General features: G+C 38.2%; 1 protein-coding gene across 4 annotated transcripts in view; it reads right to left on the bottom strand.

Annotated features, from left to right (window-relative positions):
* The window catches only part of INTS4 (integrator complex subunit 4), a 110466-nt gene that overhangs the window by 49441 nt on the left and 40295 nt on the right, over window positions 1–20730 (bottom strand). For 3 of the 4 annotated variants that reach the window (XM_064576869.1, XM_064576870.1, XM_064576872.1), the window contains exons 5-10: window positions 15274–15459; window positions 14637–14687; window positions 10881–10969; window positions 9569–9689; window positions 2286–2357; window positions 338–512 (exon numbers count right to left, since the gene is read on the bottom strand). In XM_064576869.1, the coding sequence (XP_064432939.1) occupies window positions 338–512; window positions 2286–2357; window positions 9569–9689; window positions 10881–10969; window positions 14637–14687; window positions 15274–15459 (694 nt within the window). The remainder of the gene's footprint in view (window positions 1–337; window positions 513–2285; window positions 2358–9568; window positions 9690–10880; window positions 10970–14636; window positions 14688–15273; window positions 15460–20730) is intronic. The other variant, XM_064576871.1, reaches the window with a different exon arrangement.

The raw sequence follows: 20730 nt of genomic DNA, 5'->3' as shown, positions 1-20730 counted from the left end.
TTATTAAGTGCTTACTATAAATAGGTCATGTATTATGCCAAGTATTTTGTGTACATATAATCTCGTTTAATTCTCACAATTCAGAAACACTTATTGTTACCCTTGTTTTATAGAAATGCTGGAACCTAGACTGACTGAACCCAAAATCCATGCTCTTAACCACTGTATTATACCACTTGGGCCTCAATCTTCTGTTTTTAAAAATAAGTAACAGTAGCTACTTCATGGAGTGACTGTGAAGACTAAATGAGACACTATATGTGTATCAACCAGTACAATGCCTGATACATCACAGGCACTCAGTAAATGGGCACTGTTATGATGCAGTCATACTTACCATACATCTCATCTTCTAATCCATGAACAAAGGCTCCACAAGCTCCTGACTCAATCAAGTTCACAGATCCTGTATCTATTTCTTCCTTGGGAGCATCATCTCCCCACTTTCTGCCACTGGAAAACTCCCCTGAGCTGTAAAGTTCCTTGGCACGTTCATGTGCAGTGCGTTTTCTCTATAAAGGACAATGACAATTACCACTTGCAGGAGGTTCATAAGGGAACAGTAAGATGTATTCTGAGAACATTGGAAAGTAGGAAATAAGACTGCTCTCTGACAGTTAACGTTTTCAAAAAAAAGTACTCAACTGATCAGAGCAAAGAAATGCAAATTCAACATAAAGAAAGACCAAAGGTTCACAGGTCTGTCACAGTGGATAGTACTCTTATTAAAGATAACAAAAGAATGTGCTGATCAGACAAGTGGTTATGTTTGCCATTGCAACACAGGAAAGGGAGAACCAGAGGGGTAAATAATAGCTGTGTCCCTCTAGCACCATCCTGGGTAGAGAATAAACTGGCCCTAGAAAAGAATTTTTTTTAGTCCCAACAGAAGTAAGTCTGAATTTGGTGCTCTATTTGAGCAACACTGCACTCACAATGCAACCTTCTGGTAAATTCACTTTCTTCATAGATTGCCTAAGAGGGAATATACTGGTCAGCTAAAGTAAATATCCAGTCCAACCAATAGTTATGGTTCTCATCATGAATAAATTGCCATTCTCCTTTACGTATCAGCCTCTTATGAACCTTCCTGGCGTGAGTCCACATCCTTATGGTTGATCATCTTAAAGGCACTGATGAAATATAGCACCTAAGCCTACAAGGATGTGGGTCAGATCCAGTAGTAAAGTTTGTACTCTGTGATGTATCTTAGAAACCCCTGCATTTCCCATCCTTCACCATTCACCATGAGAATGTTATTTTTTACATTTCTACTCCAGTATACACAGAGAACACTTAATCAATCACCAACCTCAAATGAAGGCAACATCTTTCAGGAAATCCATATGGCAATGTTTCATTAAGCATAGAAACTCCTCAACCACTCTTAAGAATTTATCTTACGGAATGACTTAAAAGAAGAAAAGATCTAATATGCATGAAGATGATATTCCTCTATAATGGTGGAAAAATGGGAAAATCTAAATATATAAGATAGGGCTAAAAAATTATGTCACATCTAAAGATATTACACAGTCAGTAAAAATGCTAAGTATAAAACTGACTATATGAATAAAAGCATATGATGTAGTGATAAACTACATCATATGTAGTATGTAGTAAACTACTTAATTATATGAATTACAAAATTATCTGTATACAATGATTCAATGTTTAAAATATGCGTAAGAGCTGGGGAGAAATATACCAAAATTACAGAAATCATTGTCTTAGAGTAGTGAGAATATGGGTAAAATTGTTTCCCTTTCCTTCTATTTATCAAAGATTCTGAACTCTTTATTATCACTTTTATAATTTAAAGATTAAGATAATGACAATATTAACTCATATTTAGTCCTGACAATTACATCAGAGAACACAGTCAAGGCTTAAAGGCATTCCATAAGAGGCACTTTGTTACTGTTCAGAGAAAGAATTTACTCATTCTTCCATGGAAACTGCTGTAGAAAAGGAGTCCTAACATATCAGTCATACAGTCTCACAAAATAAGACCAGATCTTTATAGTTTCTAACAAACAGAAAGTTAATTTTACCTCTTCTTTGTAAAACACAACCTATGCAAAGTATTCCATTAAAATAATTTAAAATTTAATGAAGTAACTTGTAATTTGATTCAAGTTACTAAGATTTTAAAATAAAGTATAATCTAGTCACCCAACATTTACTTAACAAATACATGGGCTGCAAAATTAAATCAACACAGCTTGGCAGATAGCTGCTTTGGTTACAGAAACCCAGTCTGAACAACAAAGAATTCAAGTTACCCGAAGATCGGACATCAGCTTCTTGTCCAATGTCTGCTCCAAGAAATGAGAACTAACTTGTTCCATGGAGCCCTGTAAAAACCAAGTATCCGGAGCAAATTAAACAACTTTTAAGGCCTGAATATTATCTTCAAATTCAAAGTTTGCAGTCAACTTAAATGCATAAAGATAACATTCCGTTGTTTTTTTTTTTTAAGATTTTATTTATTTATTTGACAGAGAGACACACAGCGAGAGAGGGAACACAGGCAGGGGGAGTGGGAGAGGGAGAAGCAGGCTTCCCGCTGAGCAGGGAGCCCGATGTGGGGCTCGATCCCAGCACCCTGGGATCATGACCTGAGCCAAAAGCAGACACTCAACGACTGAGCCACCCAGGCGCCCCAAGATAACATTTCTTGAAGTAAAGATGCTTACGGGTTCAGAATCATTAGCAAAATAATAAAAACATTAGCAGCTAGCAGCTAAACAGAGCTTACTATGTGTCATACACTGTTTATACATATACTAATTAATTTAGTTCCCCTATGAAGTAAATACTATTATTAGTCCCATTTTATATATGGAGGGGAAAAAGAAAGTTAAAAAAAAAAAAGGCACAAAAAGGTTAAGTGACTTGTTCAAAATCACAAAAAGTATAATTTATAAACCCAGGTTCCAGAATCCTTTGCTTCAACTGCTACTCTCTATAGTCTCTGCTGTTCTTTTCATCCTAATCTTTCCATTCATTTGTTCATTCAGTCACTCATTCAATAAAACAGATATTTATTTAGCAACCATTCAACTATATGCCTATGGTTACCAGGAACAGCAATACAAAAGTAGACATCAATTCCACACTCAGTGACCTCACAGACTAGTGAGCGAAACTGACAAGTGAATAGATAACCGTATCATGGTATAAAATGTTATAATACACATATAAAGGGTACTATGGGAAACTCAGAGAACAAGCAGTATAGGGTGGAGGCAGGGGAACCGGTAATCACAAGTGCAAATGCATAAAGAGAGAATGCCATGCAGGAAACACCAAGTGGTTCTATGAATAAGACACAGGATAGAGGAGCCAAAAATGAAGCAGGATGGTTAGGGATCAGATCATAAAGGGCCTTTGTCATGACCCTTTGTCATGTTTGTTATGGAAGGAGTTTGCCATAATTCTGAATAACCATATAATCTTTTCTCAGTAATGAGCTCAACAGTGTAGAAAGTATTTTACTTATACTTTAAAAATTTATTTCTAGTAATCCCACGAAGAATGTAAATTATCCTTATTTATTTGCTTTTTAGGTAATCTCTCTGCCCAATGTGGGGCTCAAACTCACAACCCTGAGATCAAGAGTCACATGCTCTACAACTGAGCCAGCCAGGCACTCCAAATTATCCTCATTTTTAATTTTTTTTTCTTTAAAGATGTTATTTATTTATTTACTTGAGAGAGAGAGAGAGAGAGAAACAGCATGAGAGGGGATAGGGTCAGAGGGAGAAGCAGGCTCTCCGCCGAGCCGGGAGCCCGATGCGGGACTCGATCCCAGGACCCTGGGATCATGACCTGAGCCAAAGGCAGACGCTTAACAACTGAGCCTCCCAGGTGCCCCAAGAATGAAGTTTTAATGACTTCACAGTGAACTACTCTAAATCCCTAGTCTCAATGATCCCCACCAGTGCCTTTAGCTGAACTCTCTTCCAACACAGTAGCAAAGAGGGGGGGTACTATCCAAATTCCAGCCTCAAAAATTTATGTATCATTATTTGCAACAAATTTCCTGTATTATCTGAGAATATGTGAAGCTTTCCAATTTAGTCCACAATTACCAAGAGCCCTATAACATAATAATCCACTTGAAAAATGTTGAGACCTAAACTAGTACACACCCAGTGGAAATAGAGAAGGGAGAGATTCAGAGATGTCAAGAAGGTAGAACTGATAAGAGTTGAGGATTCACTAGATATGGGACACAGAAAGAATTCCCAAATGCCTCTGGGTTTACAAATGAGTTATGGATGCCATCATTCATGAAAGTGCTGGAGGAGTAGATGTGGACTAAAAAGATGAATTCATCATAAAGCTCACCAATCAGAAACACATCTACATTCTGGTTTACTTTAACCAAGACAAATACATTCCGATAAGATCTCTCCAACTGTACCACTACTACTAAACAACCTGTATTTGTAACAGTCAGAAAACCATGATATTTGACAAACAAGTGCGTCAAACTTGCTTTCAGAGCAAAAACTGCTCAATTATAGCTGCTCAATAATAACTTAAGTCTATGCACGAGCCTCTAGCTTCTACCCAATTAGGTGATAAAGTAAACCCCATCCCCCTCAAAAAAAGAACTACCATGTGAGACATAAAACTACCACTGACTAAGACATCTGCATGTGCCCTGGGAAAGACTAGCCCTTATGGCTATGGACATAACAACCTACAATCTATCTGTAAATATTATCATTTTTAAGGTCAAACACTTCTGGAATCATATAAAAAAGGTTTAACCCTTACTGAATAGGAGAAATTAAACACCTTAAGAAGAAATCACTGAACTAAGGACTATATTCTAGATAGAACACCAATGACCATGATTAATTTCACAGTAATGCTGTATTCTAAACTGACCCATGGAACTGCATAGTTGGCAATCAACTTTCTTTGCCTCAGCAGGAAAGTTATGGATAACTGAAAACCAACCTTTCACATGGTTTTGAATTTTCTGAAACAGCCTACATTTGAAATTTTTCATCCTGCTAGAAGCCAAGGAGAATGGAGACTGTTGATTTTTTAAGCAAGATGGACTTAAATCTAAAGCCTTATCACTTCATTTAAGTTCCTGAAGAACCTGGTTCTGCTTTCCTCTTAAACTTTATCTTGTTGTATATTCCCCACATTTAACATTATCCATCCCCAAACCAAAAAGTATTAACTTCTTGTAGTTTAGTATATTAGCATGCATGGTAATTGTACTCCTTCTGTATCTCTGCTTATATTTTCTCCTTCCCTACTTATCTACCTAGCTAATTTACATTTATCCTTCAAAACTCAGTTTAGAAATCACCTCCTCCACGAAGCCTTTTTTCTTTTTTAATTTTATTTTATTATGTTAGTCACCATACATCACCAGTTTTCGATGCAGTGATCCACGATTCATTGTTTTCATACAACACCCAGTGCTCCATGCAGTACATGCCCTCCTTAATACCCATCACTGGGTTAACCCATCTCCCCACCCCTCCCCCCGCCCAAACCCCTCAGTTTGTTTCTGAGTCCATAGTCTCTCATGGTTCATCTCTTCTTCCAATTCCCCGCCCCCCTTCATTTTTCCCTTCCTTCTCCTAATGTCCTCCATACTATTCCTTATGTTCCACAAATAAGTGAAACCATATGATAATTGACTTTCTCTGTTTGACTTATTTCACTTAGCATAATCTCCTTCAGTCCCATCCATGTTGATGTAAAAGTTGGGTATTCATCCTTTCTGATGGCTGAGTAATATTCCATTGTATAGAGGCACCTGGGTGGCTCAGTCGGTTAAGCAGCTGCCTTCGGCTCGGGTCATGGTCCTGGGATCGAGCCCCATGTCCAGCTCCCTGCTCAGTGGACAGCCTGCTTCTCCCTCTCCCTCTGCCTGCCACTCTGCCTACTTGTGCTTTCTGTCAAATAAATAAATAAAATCTTTAAAAAAAAATACTCCATTGTATATATGGACCACATCATCTTTATCCATTCATCTGTTGAAGGGCATCTCGGCTCTTTCCACACTTTGGCTATTGTGGACATTGCTGCTATGATCACTGGGGTGCATATGGCCCTTCTTTTCACTACATCTGTGTCTTTGGGGTAAATACCCAGGAGGGCAATTGCTGGGTCATAGGGTAGCTCTATTTTTAATTTTTGAGGCACGTCCACACTGTCCAAAGTGGCTGTACCAACGTGCATTCCCACCAACAGTGTAAGAGGGTCCCCCTTTCTCCACAATCTCTCCAACATTTGTTGTTTCTTGCCTTGTCAATTTTTGCCATTCTAACTGGTGTTAAGGTGGTATCTCAATGTGGTTTTGATCTGAATGTCCCTGATGACTAATGATGATGAACATTTTTTCATGTGTTTGTTAGCCATTTCTATGTCTTCTTTGGAGAAGTGTCTGTTCATGTCTTCTGCCCATTTTTTGACTTGATTATTTGTTTTTTTGGGTGTTGAGTTTGAGAAGTTCTTTACAGATCTTGGATACAAGCCCTTTATCTGTAGTGTTATTTGCAAATATCTTCTCCCATTCTGTGGGTTGCCTCTTTGTTTTGTTGACTGTTTCCTTTGCTGTGCAGAAGCTTTTTATCTTGATGAAGTCCCAAAAGTTCATTTTTGCTTTTGTTTCACTAGCCTTTCTTGTCCAGCAAGGCTGTCATTCAGAATGGATGGAGAGATGCAGAGCTTCCAAGACCGGCAGAAACTGAAAGAATATGTGACCACTAAGCCGGCCCTGCAATAAATATTAAGGGGGGTTCTATAAAAGGAGAAAGACCCCAGGGTGATATAGAAAAGAAATTTACAGGGACAATCTATAAAAACAAGGTCTTCACAGGCAACATGATGACAATAAATTCATATCTTTCAATAATCACTCCCAACGTGAACGGCCTAAATGCTCCCATAAAACGGCACAGGGTTGCAGACTGGCTAAAAAGATAGGACCCATCCATATGCTGTCTATAAGAGACTCATTTTGAACCTAAAGATACATCCAGATTGAAAGTGAAGGGATGGAGATCCATATTCCATGCCAACGGACCTCAAAAGAAAGCTGGGGTAGCAATTCTTTTTTTTTTTTTTTAAGATTTTATTTATTCATTTGAGACACAGAGATAGAGAGAGAGAGAGCATGAGGAGGGGGAGAGGCAGAGGGAGAGGGAGAAGCAGGCTCCCTGCTGAGCCACGAGCCCAATGTGGGGCTCAATCCCAGGACTCCGGGATCATGATCTGAGCCGAAGGCAGACGCCCAACCATCTGGGTCACCCAGGCGCCCCTGGGGTAGCAATTCTTATATCAGACAAATTAGATTTTAAACTAAAGACTGTAGTCAGAGACACAGAAGGACACTATATCATTCTTAAAGGGTCTATCCAACAAGAAGATCTAACAATTGTAAATATCTATGCCCCCAACATGGGAGCAGCCATCTGCATAAGCCAACTGTTAACCAAAATAAAGAGTCATATTGATAAAACCTCCTCCACGAAGCCTTCTTTCACTATGTTAGGTGCTCTTTTCTAGGAGTACCAGCCATTGTAATTAACTGATTGCTTATGTCAACTTACCAGACTATCAACTCTTTTGAAGACAGAGACTATGCTCAGTGTTTGTTGACTTGATGAATATGTGTCTGAAAACTATATGCAATTTACCTGATGACAGTTTTGTCTACTCAAGTGTTGGAGTAGGGGGAGTTTACCTCTTTTCTTACAAACAGGAACCAGTAAATCAGCAGGGCATTAACTGTAAAACCACAGTTCTGAATGTGTAACTGGACCATCACTAGAAAGAGAATCCACATGGGTTTTAGATCATGAAGTGTCATTTACTATCTATGTAGCCTCTGATAAGTTATATCACTTTTCTAAACCTGATTTTGTTACTTATAAAATGAATACTAGAATATCTACCTCCAAGAATTTAAAAGAACTCAAAATTATTTGCAAAAACTGAGTATTTATGAGGGTATATATGTCTAAATATGTGCATATGACTAAAAGTGCATAGCTTAGTAGGCTAGGGACTCTATCAATAGTAACAATGATTATTATAAGATTAGACTTATTATTTTTGAAGTACAAACCTAATTGCTTATATAATTTGGAGCTATTTGGATCTGAAATCACTGAATTTAAAACATAAAGCACCTGACTCAAGTTAGTCATTTAAGTGGAAACCCTTTAAATTCACCAGTGTAATTCATTATTCAGATAGTTTACATAGATAATTTTTTACATTTACATAAATTTCAGATCCTGTGAGGTTCAAAAATGAAATATTTGAATGATCCTGCCTTAAGGATTACTCTTCTAAACTGCCAACTCAGATGAAGATGTATCACTGAATTATCCCTCTAAAACATCCCCCTCACGCATACACACACAGCATACTACAGATGCTCAATAAATGCTGAATGAAAGAATTTGAAGAATGATTGACTTGTTCTGAATTTTAAAATATTCACTAACCAAAACAGGGGCGCCTGGGTGGCTCAGTTGGTTAAGCGACTGCCTTCAGCTCAGGTCATGATCCTGGAGTTCCGGGATCGAGTTCCATATCGGGCTCCTTGCTCAGCAGGGGGTCTGCTTCTCCCTCTGACCCTCCCCCCTCTCATGTGCTCTCTCTCTCTCATTCTCTCTCTCAAATAAATAAAATCTTTAAAAAAATAAAATAAAATAAAATAAAATATTCACTAACCAAAACAAAGCTTTAAAATGTGAATTCAGGGACGCCTGGGTGGCTCAGTCGGTTAAACATCTGCCTTCAGCTCAGGTCATGATCCCAGGGTCCTGGGATCTAGTCCCGCATCGGGGTCCTTGCTCAGCGGGGAGCCTGCTTCTCCCTCTGCCTGCTACTCCCCCTGCTTGTGCGTGCGTGCACTCTTTCTCTCTCTCTCTGACAAATAAAAGCTTTCCAAAAAAAAGTGAATTCAAAACTAAAATCAGTAACGACTGGCTTTTTTAACTCTGTATTACAGACAAGCAAAATGATCTATAAGCAGGAAATACTGAAACCATCCAAATTCCTCATTATTCCATGAAAATGTTTTACACAAGTTTCATCAGTTACCCTATAAATACTGCTCTTGGGAGTGGGGCTATCACTGGATCTGTGTTCATACAGTTAGGTTCAAAGTATTTAGCCAACAATCTTACCAAGACTGGCAGAGCTGGGGGCCCTCAAAAGGGAAGCATCCAAAAAGAATCTCAGATTTTTTTGCTGTGACATTTATATACATTTTTATAAACACTTACATATATACGTAACAGGTGCTTAGTAAAGCAACTATTTTTATTTTTATTTTCCTTTTTCTTTAGGCCTTGGCTGTCTCATATGCTAACAAGGTTAAACGGCTTATCCTTAAAATTCTTTCTAGTTCTACAAGACTACTTCTCCATAGGAAAGTGGGCCATTTCTTTTTATTTTTAGAAATACTAGGGTTTCTAAAAGTGGATGATACCTGTCCCTATCTGTAGTTTCTCAAAACATTTGTACAAGTGTAACAGGCAACATGTTCATTAAAGAAAGTATAACCTACCAATAGCTTTGCAGCCTGAACTCGAACCACCCAGGAACCATCACTGACCATGTGACAAATTTTTCCAAACGCATCATCAACTAAGCGAATTTCTTCATTAGAAGAAGGAATTGGGACAATGCTAAATTAAAAGAAAAAAACCACAAATGACTAAACATGACCCTAAAGCTGCAAGTTCAATAAACTGAGAATGACCAATGAAAATTGGCACTCACAAACACATGCAAAATGACAACTGAGGAATTCAAATCCAAGAGTGATGGAATACATTTCAGAGTGCAGAAATCACTCTGGGAGTCTGAAACAACACTTTTAGTTACACTGCAAATTGCCAGTGTCTTGAATACAAGTGTTTAGCCCACCAAAGTTTCAAAGATTTACAATGATACCAAAAACTAACTACCACAGAATATTTCATATCTTTAAGAGTATTCTCTCCTATAATTGCTTGCTGTCAATATAGTAAACCACAGAATAAATCAATATAAAACATACTTGCAAATCTGATCTTTAAGAGTATTCTCTCCTATAATTGCATTGCTGTCAATATAGTAAACCATAGAATAAATCAATATAAAACATACTTGCAAATCTGATCTTTAAGAGTATTCTCTCCTATAACTGCATTGCTGTCAATATAGTAAACCATAGAATAAATCAATATAAAACATACTTGCAAATCTGATCCTAGAAGAGGCAATTTCCAATTAGTCTTTTCTTTTTTTTCTTTTTTTGGGGATTTATAGGTTATTAACTCATTCTGGTTTTCCAATTTTAGCAGGCAGTTTAATGAAGAGGAAAAAAACTACTTCTTTTTCTTATAGAAGGAGCTCTTCTATAAAATAAAATAATATTTGTCTCTCTACTTCAAAGAATCATTGTGAGAATGATTTAATTACTACGAAAACACTTTTAATGAGGAAAACACTACATAAAGGATCATTATGCTCAAACTCACCTAGTATCTTTATCTGGCATTTGTATTTACTAAAATGGGCCTCAAACAATTTTAAAGATTAAAAGAAGAGTGGGAGGGGGGTGCTAGATAGCACTTGAGAAAGACAATCCAATCTCTTCATTTATAGATGAGGAGGTTGGGGCCCAGAAAGGAAGTATCTTTCTCAGGGTACACGGAAAGTTCACAGCAGAGCTGAAAAACAAGCATCCTAATTATCAGGATCTGTACTTTCCCCCTGTTCCACAAAGCTTTCTAAAAATCTAACCAACATTCCTTTTCTGGAGGAGGGCTTTTTGCATGATGGGAGAAGAATGGCTTAGCAATGAACAAAAGCTGGCTTACACCCACACTGACCTTTCAGGATAGAGCTGACTGACAACCCAGATAAGTTGGACTGCAGCGCTACGCACTTGTTCATAGTCATCAGACAGCAATTTACAGGCCTGCAAACAAGAATTCCAAAAGTCCGTTAGTTCTGTGTCTTACCAGGTGATATTCAAACCATTTTCAAAATGAAGACAGGGTGGCTGGATAAGGATGCCAATCAAAATACTTGTGGGTAGTTTTAACTTCTTGAACCTTTGCCCAACAAAGAATTCTTGGCCTCTGTCAGCTGCTCTGGCTCTGTTCTGTGTTCTGACTCTTACCCACGTCTGAAGGCAGAACCACACACTGACAGCACAAAAGCCATCTAGAATAGCATCAATCCTAGAGAAGTCTGCTGGGAGCCCAGAGTGCTACTCTCACAGGCTCAAACACCAAATATGGGTATTTTTCCCTTTCTGTAAAATCAAAGCACAAATTTCTGACTGACAACCTGAAAACTTAAGAACTCTAAATAAATGTGTAATTTTAATGCTAAGCTGCCAAAAGAGGCCAGATTTTTCTGCTTTCCTTTGGTCTGAAATGGAGTATCCCTACTCCACCTACATGGCAACACCCTAGACCTCACCAACACCCAGAACTACTCCATTTCTAGAATCTGAAAATCCTATATTCCATGCTCTCATCATAACATGTTACTCCACCAGCTCCTCCATTTCCATGAATTAATCCATCACACTTAACTCTTTAGTCCCACTTAATCTACCTATGTGGGGTTTTTTTTGGTTTTTTTGTTTTTTTTTTACAGATTTTATTTATTTATCTGAGAGAGGGAATGGGAGACAGAGAGCATGAGAGGGGAAGGGTCAGAGGGAGAAGCAGACTCCCCGCCGAGCAGGGAGCCCGATGTGGGACTCGATCCCGGGACTCCAGGATCATGACCTGAGCCGAAGGCAGTCGCTCAACCAACTGAGCCACCCAGGCGCCCCTCTACCTATGTGTTTAACAAGGGTTTCTCAACCTTGGCTTTACTGACATTTTGGACTGTTCAATTCTTTGTTGTGAGGGGCTGTCCTCTACATGGTTAACATGTTTATCAGCATCCCTGGTCTCTACCCACTAGATGGTTGTAGCACCGCACCCTTTCCTTCTCCTCAGCAGTTGCAAAAGCCCAAAATATCTCCACACTGCCAAATATCCCCTAAAGAGTAAAACCACCCTGGTTGAGAACCAGTGCTTTAATCCCACCCTTTTTCTCCAAATGAGCCACCTTCTCCTTGCTCCATACCCTTCCATTACTTCAGTTCCGACAGCACCGTCAGCATTCACCATTTACAAACCCCTTCAAGACTTCTGCTACAGCAGCTCTAAAAACCCAACAACTTCTCTACTCTCACAAGGGCAGCAGAGCACTGGCAAAGACTACACTCTCTAGGGGACTGGTGGCTCATGATCTGGAACTTTATGGGCCCTACTCTGAAACCTTTTACACCTGTGCTTTCCACTTCCATTACCCAAGGCAGCTTGTCCTAACCTCTCCCGCTGGGCCCTTACCCCACTTCCAGCCATAAGGCTACGTGTTTATCAGAGAAAAATAAAAATTTTCAGGCACAAATTCTCCCAACTATTCCATAACAGTTATAAATTCATTTATACCTGTATTCTCCCATACCTTGTTTCCTCAATGTCTGAGCAAAAAGTATCCTAATTCCTAATCTTTCTACTTTTACTATGGATCCCATTATCTCCTCACACAGGCCCTTCCTTACCATCCTCCAAAATAGGTCCTATTTGTGATTCTCTATTACAGCACCCTATTTATTTACTGCACTACTCACATGCTATAATTATTGTGTTTATTTATTTGTTAATTGCCTGTCTCACCCAAGAGAATGTGAAGGGCATGGATCCTATCCAACAAGCTCAGTGTTGTACAACCAGCATTAGGTACTCATTAATATTTGCTGGATGAATCAGCTCATGAATTTGATTTTCTGCCTCAAGAAACTTACTCCACCATTTATACCCCTTTGTCTTTTCTATCATCAATTTCTCCCCAAACATTGGCTCTCCCTTCAACACATAAACATAGGTAGCAGCTATCTTTAAAATACAATGGATAAAACTTAAAAAATAAAAATAAAGTAAAATAAAATAAAATAAAAAATAAACTACAAAAAGCCCTCCCTTAATTCTATGCCCCTTTCTACCATCTTCCATCCTGCCATCCTACTATAGCCAAGTTTATTTTTTTTAAGTTTGTTTGTTTGTTTGTTTAAGTAAGTAAGTAATCTCTACATCCAACGTGGGGCTTAAACTGACGACCCTGAGATCAAGAGTCGCATGCTCCTCCCACTGTGCCAGCCAGGAGCCCCTAGCCAAGTTTCTTTGGAGTATAGTCAATAATCACTACTGAACTGCCTCACCTCAACTGACCCTAATCTGGCTTCTACCCCCAACACTCTTACTAATATTGCTCTCTTCAAACTCACTAACAGCTGCCTTGTTGCTAGGTCCAATGGGTAGATTTCAGTCCTATTCTAGCAGACCTCTTACCAGCATTTGATACTGTTGACTATGAGAGCTCCCTCCTGCCTTTTCTGGAATATATTCTTCCTCTTCCTCCAACTGGCTCCTCCTCAGCTCCTTTCTTCTGTCTACCTCTTAAATGTTGGACCTTACCCATGGCTTCCATGCTTCATCTCTTTCAATCTTCTTACTCTCCCTAAATATCCACATGCCCCCTAGACAGTGATGGCTTCAACTACCTATCTCCAGCTCTGATCTCTCCTGAATTCCAGACCTTCACAACTATTTACAGCCTGGAATTTTCCTCATGGATGTCCCATCAACCCTTCAAACTAACATAAACAAAACCGGTATGTACCTAATTATGGTACCTAATTCAACCTCCTATCTCAAACACTCCAACATTCCATCCTCACTCCCTTGAGGACCTCATCATTGCTTGCCTAGTTAACTGACATGGTCTTATGCCACTGAATATCTAAATCACTTCTGAGTCCTAAGTTTCCTTTAATTATTTGGCTTCCCACAGAGTTTTCCTATAGGGAGAGAAGGTGCTGGTCACACCAACATAACCATTCTGAGATCATTCTATTTCATTTTGTAAAATAATAAACTTGGTTTACACATCAGTCACAGGGGTTTAACTAATTGACATCTTCCTCTGAAAGACAAAACCATTCTTGGTGCAAAATCTGGTTTCTGACATGGATTTAGATTGCTTGTCTCTATATTCATTCAATTATTCTACAAGAGAAATACCACCTTGTAAGGCCTTTTCCTTAGGCAGTCGGATCAGCTTCTCTTAGTGATACTACAACTTCATTGTGCCTTTCTTTACCAATTCTACAACTACCATGAATATTTTTTCATATGATCCCACGGTCTTGGTCATCCTCCTCCAGAAATACTCTAGTATGTCAAGTATGGTGCCCAGAATTGACTTCATGCTTGGCCCAACCAGAGATCAGTGACATCACCACTTTCCTTATTCTGAATACTATACTTCTCTTTGTGTCCTCTGGTATTCATACTGAGCTACCCAAATCCTCCTAAAAGTCCTTTTTACATGTATTAGTGCTATTCAATTATATATCCTCCATCCTCTTATTAAAATGTATGTTTTGGATACAACTTCACATTCATCCGAATTAATGTTGTCAGTTGTTGTTCTATGTTTTCAAATTCTGACAACTAGTATGCCACTCCCCCGGCTTCATTATCCCACCTCCCCTTCCAGACAGTAATTGTTTAAGGTACCTGATTATAAATTGTTTGGTGTAATTTCAGTCCTCTTTCATGGAGCTGCAACTAGATAATAAAAACATAGTTTAAGTATTTGGGGGAAAAAAAGGTCAATATTCCCAACGTCTCCCCACAATCTCATATATTTTCAGATCATTATATCGGATCAACATAGTTCCCATTAGCCAAAATCAGTGTTATATAAATAAGAAATCTGGTTGAAAACATTTTAGTAGAAACACTCAGAGATTTAATAAATCTAATCCATCTAGTGTCCCAAGGGGATATTAGAAAAATATTCAATAATGACAAGAAGGCTGAAGAAGAAATGGTTAACACCATCCCCCTCCAGGGACCTGGAGGAGGGATGTGACTTGGTATTGTAACAGGTGTAAGTTGTACCCTCCATGTTTCAGAAATATGGGTGATAGCAACCCAAATATGGGTGAAAGCAGAAAGGCCCAAAGAAAAGCACACCTGCTATAGAAGGAATGTGTGCCTTTGAGTCCTGTGATGCCACCATCACATTCCTCAAAGTGTGCATACGGTATATCCTAGGGTGGTTCAGAAAGCATCCAACAGTAGCCATGAACTTAAAAAACAAATGAAACAAACAAAACTGTCACCATTTAGTTTCCATGATCATGTTTACCATGGCTTTTATAGCTGCTGTTCTGACACGTGGGTCTTGGTCACTGAAGTAATCCCCTATAATCTTCTGGACATCTCTAACAGCTAGGCCTTCTCCATCTTTTGTGACACTTTTCTCCAAAGACCCAAGATTGCCAAGTAATTGCAGGCACTTATTTCTTACACCATGGGAGGTATCTGTGAGGTGCTATAAAAAGAAAAGAGAGAACAAAAGGACATGATTAAGATAGCTTAAACTAAACAAAAAACCAGAAGCAAAATAAGTATCAACTTTAGGAATGACTTCAAACACTACATTCTCACTACAGTTTCTCTAGGATCATGTTACTTGAGTATGTTCTTCCAAAAGAACCACAAGTCCTTTAAAAATAAGATCACCAATTGTTCATCACTGCATTCCCAACAGCTAGCACTTTGCCTTGTTAAGAGAAAGTACTTTAAAAATAGCCTCTAAATTGCATTTTATATGCTATCAAATCTAAAATCGAAATAAAAATTTATAAATGTTTAAAACTTTTAATATTCAGGGGTGCCTGGGTGGCTCAATCGTTAAGCATCTGCCTTAGGCTCAGGTGTGATCCCAGGGTCCTGGGATCGAGCCCCGCATCAGGCTCCCTGCTCGGCGGGAGGCCTGCTTCTCCCTCTCCCACTCCCCCTGCTTGTGTTCCCTCTCTCACTATCTCTCTCTCTGTCAAATAAATAAGTAAAATCTTAAAAAAAAAAAAAACTTTGACAGAGAAAGACACAGAGAGAGAGGGAACACAAATGGGGAGTGGGAGAGGGAGAAGCAGACTCCCCGCCGAGCAGGGAGCCCGACGCGGGACTCGATCCAGGGACTCCAGGATCATGACCTGAGCCGAAGGCAGTCGCTTAACCAACTGAGCCACCCAGGCGCCCAAAAAAAAAAACAAAAAAACTTTTAATATTCATACAGAAAAATGCAAAAAGCTTAAGTATACAGCTCAATGACTTTTCACAAAATGAATACACACATACAACAAGCACCCAGATAAAGAAACAGAACATGACCAACACCCCAGAAACCCCTCGACTCCCCGCAACTACTCCACTACCATCAAAAATAGTCACTATCTTGACTTGTAACACACAGATTTATTTTGCCTATTTCTCTACTTGGTAAAATCAAATAGTGTTTGGCCTCTCTTGTTTAATATTATGTATTTAAGATTCATCCACAGTATGGCATATCTCAATGGTTTATTCATTTTCATTACCATGTAGTATTCCCTTTGTGAATACACCACAATCCACTGTTGGTAGATATTTGGTTTTTTTCCTCCAGTTTTTGGCTATTTTTTTTTTTTTAAGATTTATTTATTTATTTCAGAGACAGAGAGGGAGGAGAGAGAGCACACAAGCATGAGCAGGGGTAGGGTAAAGGGCAGAGGGAGAAGCAGACTCCTCACTAAGCAGGGAGCCTGACATGAGGCTCAATCCCAGGACTCTGAGATCATAATCTGAGCCGAAGGCAGACGCTTAAGCGACTGAGCCACCCAGGTGCCCCAAGTTTTTGGCTATTCTTAATAAAGCTACCATGACTGTGGTAGCTTGAATGTGGCTTCTGTTGGATATAAACTTAGGACTGGAATTGCTGGGTCACAGGACATGTATATGTTCAGCTTAAAAAGACAATACCAAGTAGCAAACAGTTTTCCAAAGCAGTTGTACTAACTTATTTATACTTCCACCAGTGACGCACAGTGTTCCAGTTGTGCCACATCCTTGTCAACACTTAAGTACTGTCGATCTATATCATGTTAGCTCTTCTCACCAGTATTTTTAACAAATTATCAGTTATTTATTGCTATACCTAGTCCAATGTTACTGAAATAAGCTATTTGCGTAATGTAGTAACGGGAACTAAAAATACTTTAAAGAAATGAGGTTGTACAGTACATGATAATATGGCATGGAACTCTGACTTAAATTTTTTAGACCCACTATAAGAAATATCCATTATACTGCAACATAGTATTCACATACAAATACATATACAGAGAGTTTAACAAAACATTATTTATCCTTACATCTTGTGATATACTCTGATATTTTAATTCTATTTTGATTTTCAAAAAAATACTAATCATGATGGAGTGCCTAGCTGGCTCAGTAGAGCAGATGACTCTTGATCTCAGGATTGTTAACTTCAAGCCCCACACTGTGCGTAGACATTATTTAAAAATAAAATTAAAACAAAAAAATACTCATCATGGCCTATAAAACGGATTGCATTACCCACCAATGGATCACAACGCTCAGTTTCAAAGACACTGGTATAGAGAAAAGTGAATGGGACATGAAGTTTTAAAATCTGGGTTCACAGATCTCTTTACAGAAATGGCTAGTTTCAGGACTGGAGCAAGGAATATGCAAGAGCCTGGGACACCTTGCACCAGAAAGCAAGAAAGACATCAAGGACTAATGGAGTCCAGATCAAAAGAACAAAGAAACCAGTAAATAGCGCATTTCCCACTGTCAACACTGACATTACACCAAAAGAAAGCAATCAAACAAATCCAGAATGTAGAATATTCTATAAGACCAATGACCCAGTTTCTTCAATAAATTTATGGCATTTAAAGAAAAAATAAAAACAAACGGGGGAACTGTTACTGATTAAAAAAAAATTAACAGACTATCCAAATGCAATATATAGGTCTTTTCGGATGCTAATCCAAAAGAAACCAACTATAAAAAGATATGATTAATGCAATTAAGGAAATTTTAATATGAACTGGTATGAACTGATATAGAGTAACGGTTAATAATTGCATCATGGCTATATTTTTAAAAATCATCAGTTATAGATATATACTGAAGTATTAATGATTTAAATAACATGATGTCAACGATTTCCTTTAAGTACTAGAGCAAAATAAAAATAAAAATACTGGAGCAGACAACAACAAAAAGTGAGAGGAGAAAAATCTATGAAAAAGACTGCACAGTATAAAAAAATTGTCAAATGTACACTTAAAACTGGAAATAACAGTAAACCTGCAATTTCCATAATATAAAGTGTGTGTGTGTGTGTGTGTGTTCAAATTTCAGCTCTGACTCATGATATGTGTAAATCAGTCAAGAATCAAGTCACCTCTCAGAGCCTCACTTCCTCATCTATAAAGGACAGTATTAGCTGCCTCAACTAACTTACAGGGTTATCATGAGGCTCCAATAGGGATATAAATGTAAAAAAAAAACCAACTTGATATACTACAAGCTTAATAAGATTATTAGCTATTGTTACCATAATCTAAAATAGTAAGAAAGGTAGATGGTCACAGATAAAATATCATATGGTTTCATTTCAAGGTAACTACATATATAAATGTCAATACAAAAAAGTATCTTTAGATAATCCCTTCAAGTTTAAATTTTCCAGGATTTTTTATCTATAAATGAAATCACTGATTTGAAATCACAACAGTCTCTGGAAGTACACTCAATAATCACCCATTTCTCTCCACCTGCCTTTATTTGCCAATCCCCTATTTTACAGGTTTTACAGGACCATAAGGATTAAGTGATATGTCTAAAAACACACAGATAATTTAGTGGAAGAGCTGCTACTGAACACTCCATTTTTTTTTAAGATTTTATTTATTTACTTGACAGAGAGAGACCAGTGAGAAAGGGAACACAAGCAGGGGGAGTGGGAGAGGGAGAAGCAGGCTTCCCGCTGAGCAGGGAGCCTGATGCAGGGCTCGATCCCAGGACCCTGGGACCATGACCTGAGCCAAAGGCAGATGCTTAATGACTGAGCCACCCAGACGCCCTTGAACACTCTTGACACCCACTCAGTCCAGGGCTTGTTTCCCCACTCAGCTGCATATGATTTTGAAAGTTTTGCTCACTATGTACAGAGTTGGGCATTTGCACCTTAAATACTTAAAAAGCTCCACAATACCTGTTTTCCTCAAATATATTTATACTGTTACTCCCAAATATCACTAGTCCCCAGCATGAAGAATCACTCCGGTTTCTAATTACTACATGATAAAGATACTGACACTAAATTAACAACCAATTCTTGTGATTAGCTAACCAGGCTACCAATACTTTGTATAAGTAATACACACACACACACACACACACACTGAACAAACAGGAAGATGTATCAGATAAGTAAATATATTATAGCTGATTCTGGAGCTAGAATAGAGAAAGTACAAGATGAACCTGGATTATTTTGTTGTGCCAGAAAAGAAGGAAGTATTCGAAGAAAACAGAAGTCAAAAGAACACAGAAGCCACTTAAAGGGGCTCCTATTTGGCCAAATCAGGAAATTTGTTTTTGTTCTTGTTGTTTTTCAAATCAGGAAAATTTGAACATCAAGGTGAATATAGTAACAGAATTGAATTGAATAAACAAGGAATCTGTGAGTTTGTAACTGATATAAACAAGCTGAAAGTTTGATGACAGAATATTTACATAGCCTCAAAGTACCACCCCACAAAATATTTAGTCATTTCAAAAGGAATGAGTAACTTTACAGTGAAAAAATGTGATAGACACTATCTTAACCAAGTGATCAAAGTTAACATCATTAGTAACAGGACAAATCAAAATCACCTAACAGGATGCAATAAGAGCATCACATCTGTGATATTCTTGCCAAAGGCGGTAACTTAAACCTAATTATGAGAAAATATCAGACAAATCCAAATTTAGGAAGGTTCTACAAAATGCCTATCCTATAATTTTCAAAAATGTCAACGTCATAAAATCAAGTAATGACTGAGGAATTATTCCAGATTGAAGAAGACTCATGAGATGTGACTAAAATGCAACATGTGGTTCTGAACTGGATCCTTTACCAATAAAAGACATGATTGGTACAAATAGTGAAATCTGAGTGAGGTCTGAGGATCAAATGGTAGCATATGCTGATGTTAATGTCCTGTTGATGATCATACTGAAGCTATGTAGGAAAATATCTTTTTATAGATAATATACAATGAAGTACTCAGGAGTAATGGGGCACTATGTTAGCTACTTATTCTAAAATAGTTCACAAAAAACAAAGTTCTCTATAACTGGACTTGCAATTTTTCTGCAAGTTTGAGACTTAAAAAAAAATTAACAGTCTAAATACACACAAGAAAAAATAAAATAGCCATACTGTTTCATAAACATTAGAAAAATATGGGCGGCTGGCTGGCTCAGTCAGTAGAGCATGTGACTCTCTTGGGGTCATAAGTTCAAGCCCAATGTTGGGTGTAGAGATTATTTAAAAATAAAATCTTGGGGTGCCTGGGTGGCTCAGTTGGTTGAGCATCCAACTCTTGGTTTTGGATCAGGTCATGATCTCATGGATGGTGGGATCAAGCCCCGAATCGGACTCCACGCTCAGCAGGGAGTCTGCTTGAAGATTCTCTCCCTCTGCCCCTCCTGCTGTGTGCATGCATGCTCTCTTGCTCAAATAAATCTTTTTAAT

The sequence above is a fragment of the Mirounga angustirostris genome, unplaced genomic scaffold (genome assembly GCF_029215605.1).
Source record: "Mirounga angustirostris isolate CCGP_5_RB_7025 unplaced genomic scaffold, mMirAng1.0.hap1 SCAF_13, whole genome shotgun sequence".
Classification (NCBI taxonomy): Eukaryota; Metazoa; Chordata; class Mammalia; order Carnivora; family Phocidae; genus Mirounga; species Mirounga angustirostris.
Note: the sequence above shows the minus strand (reverse complement) of the source record. Positions and strands in the feature narration are given on the sequence as shown.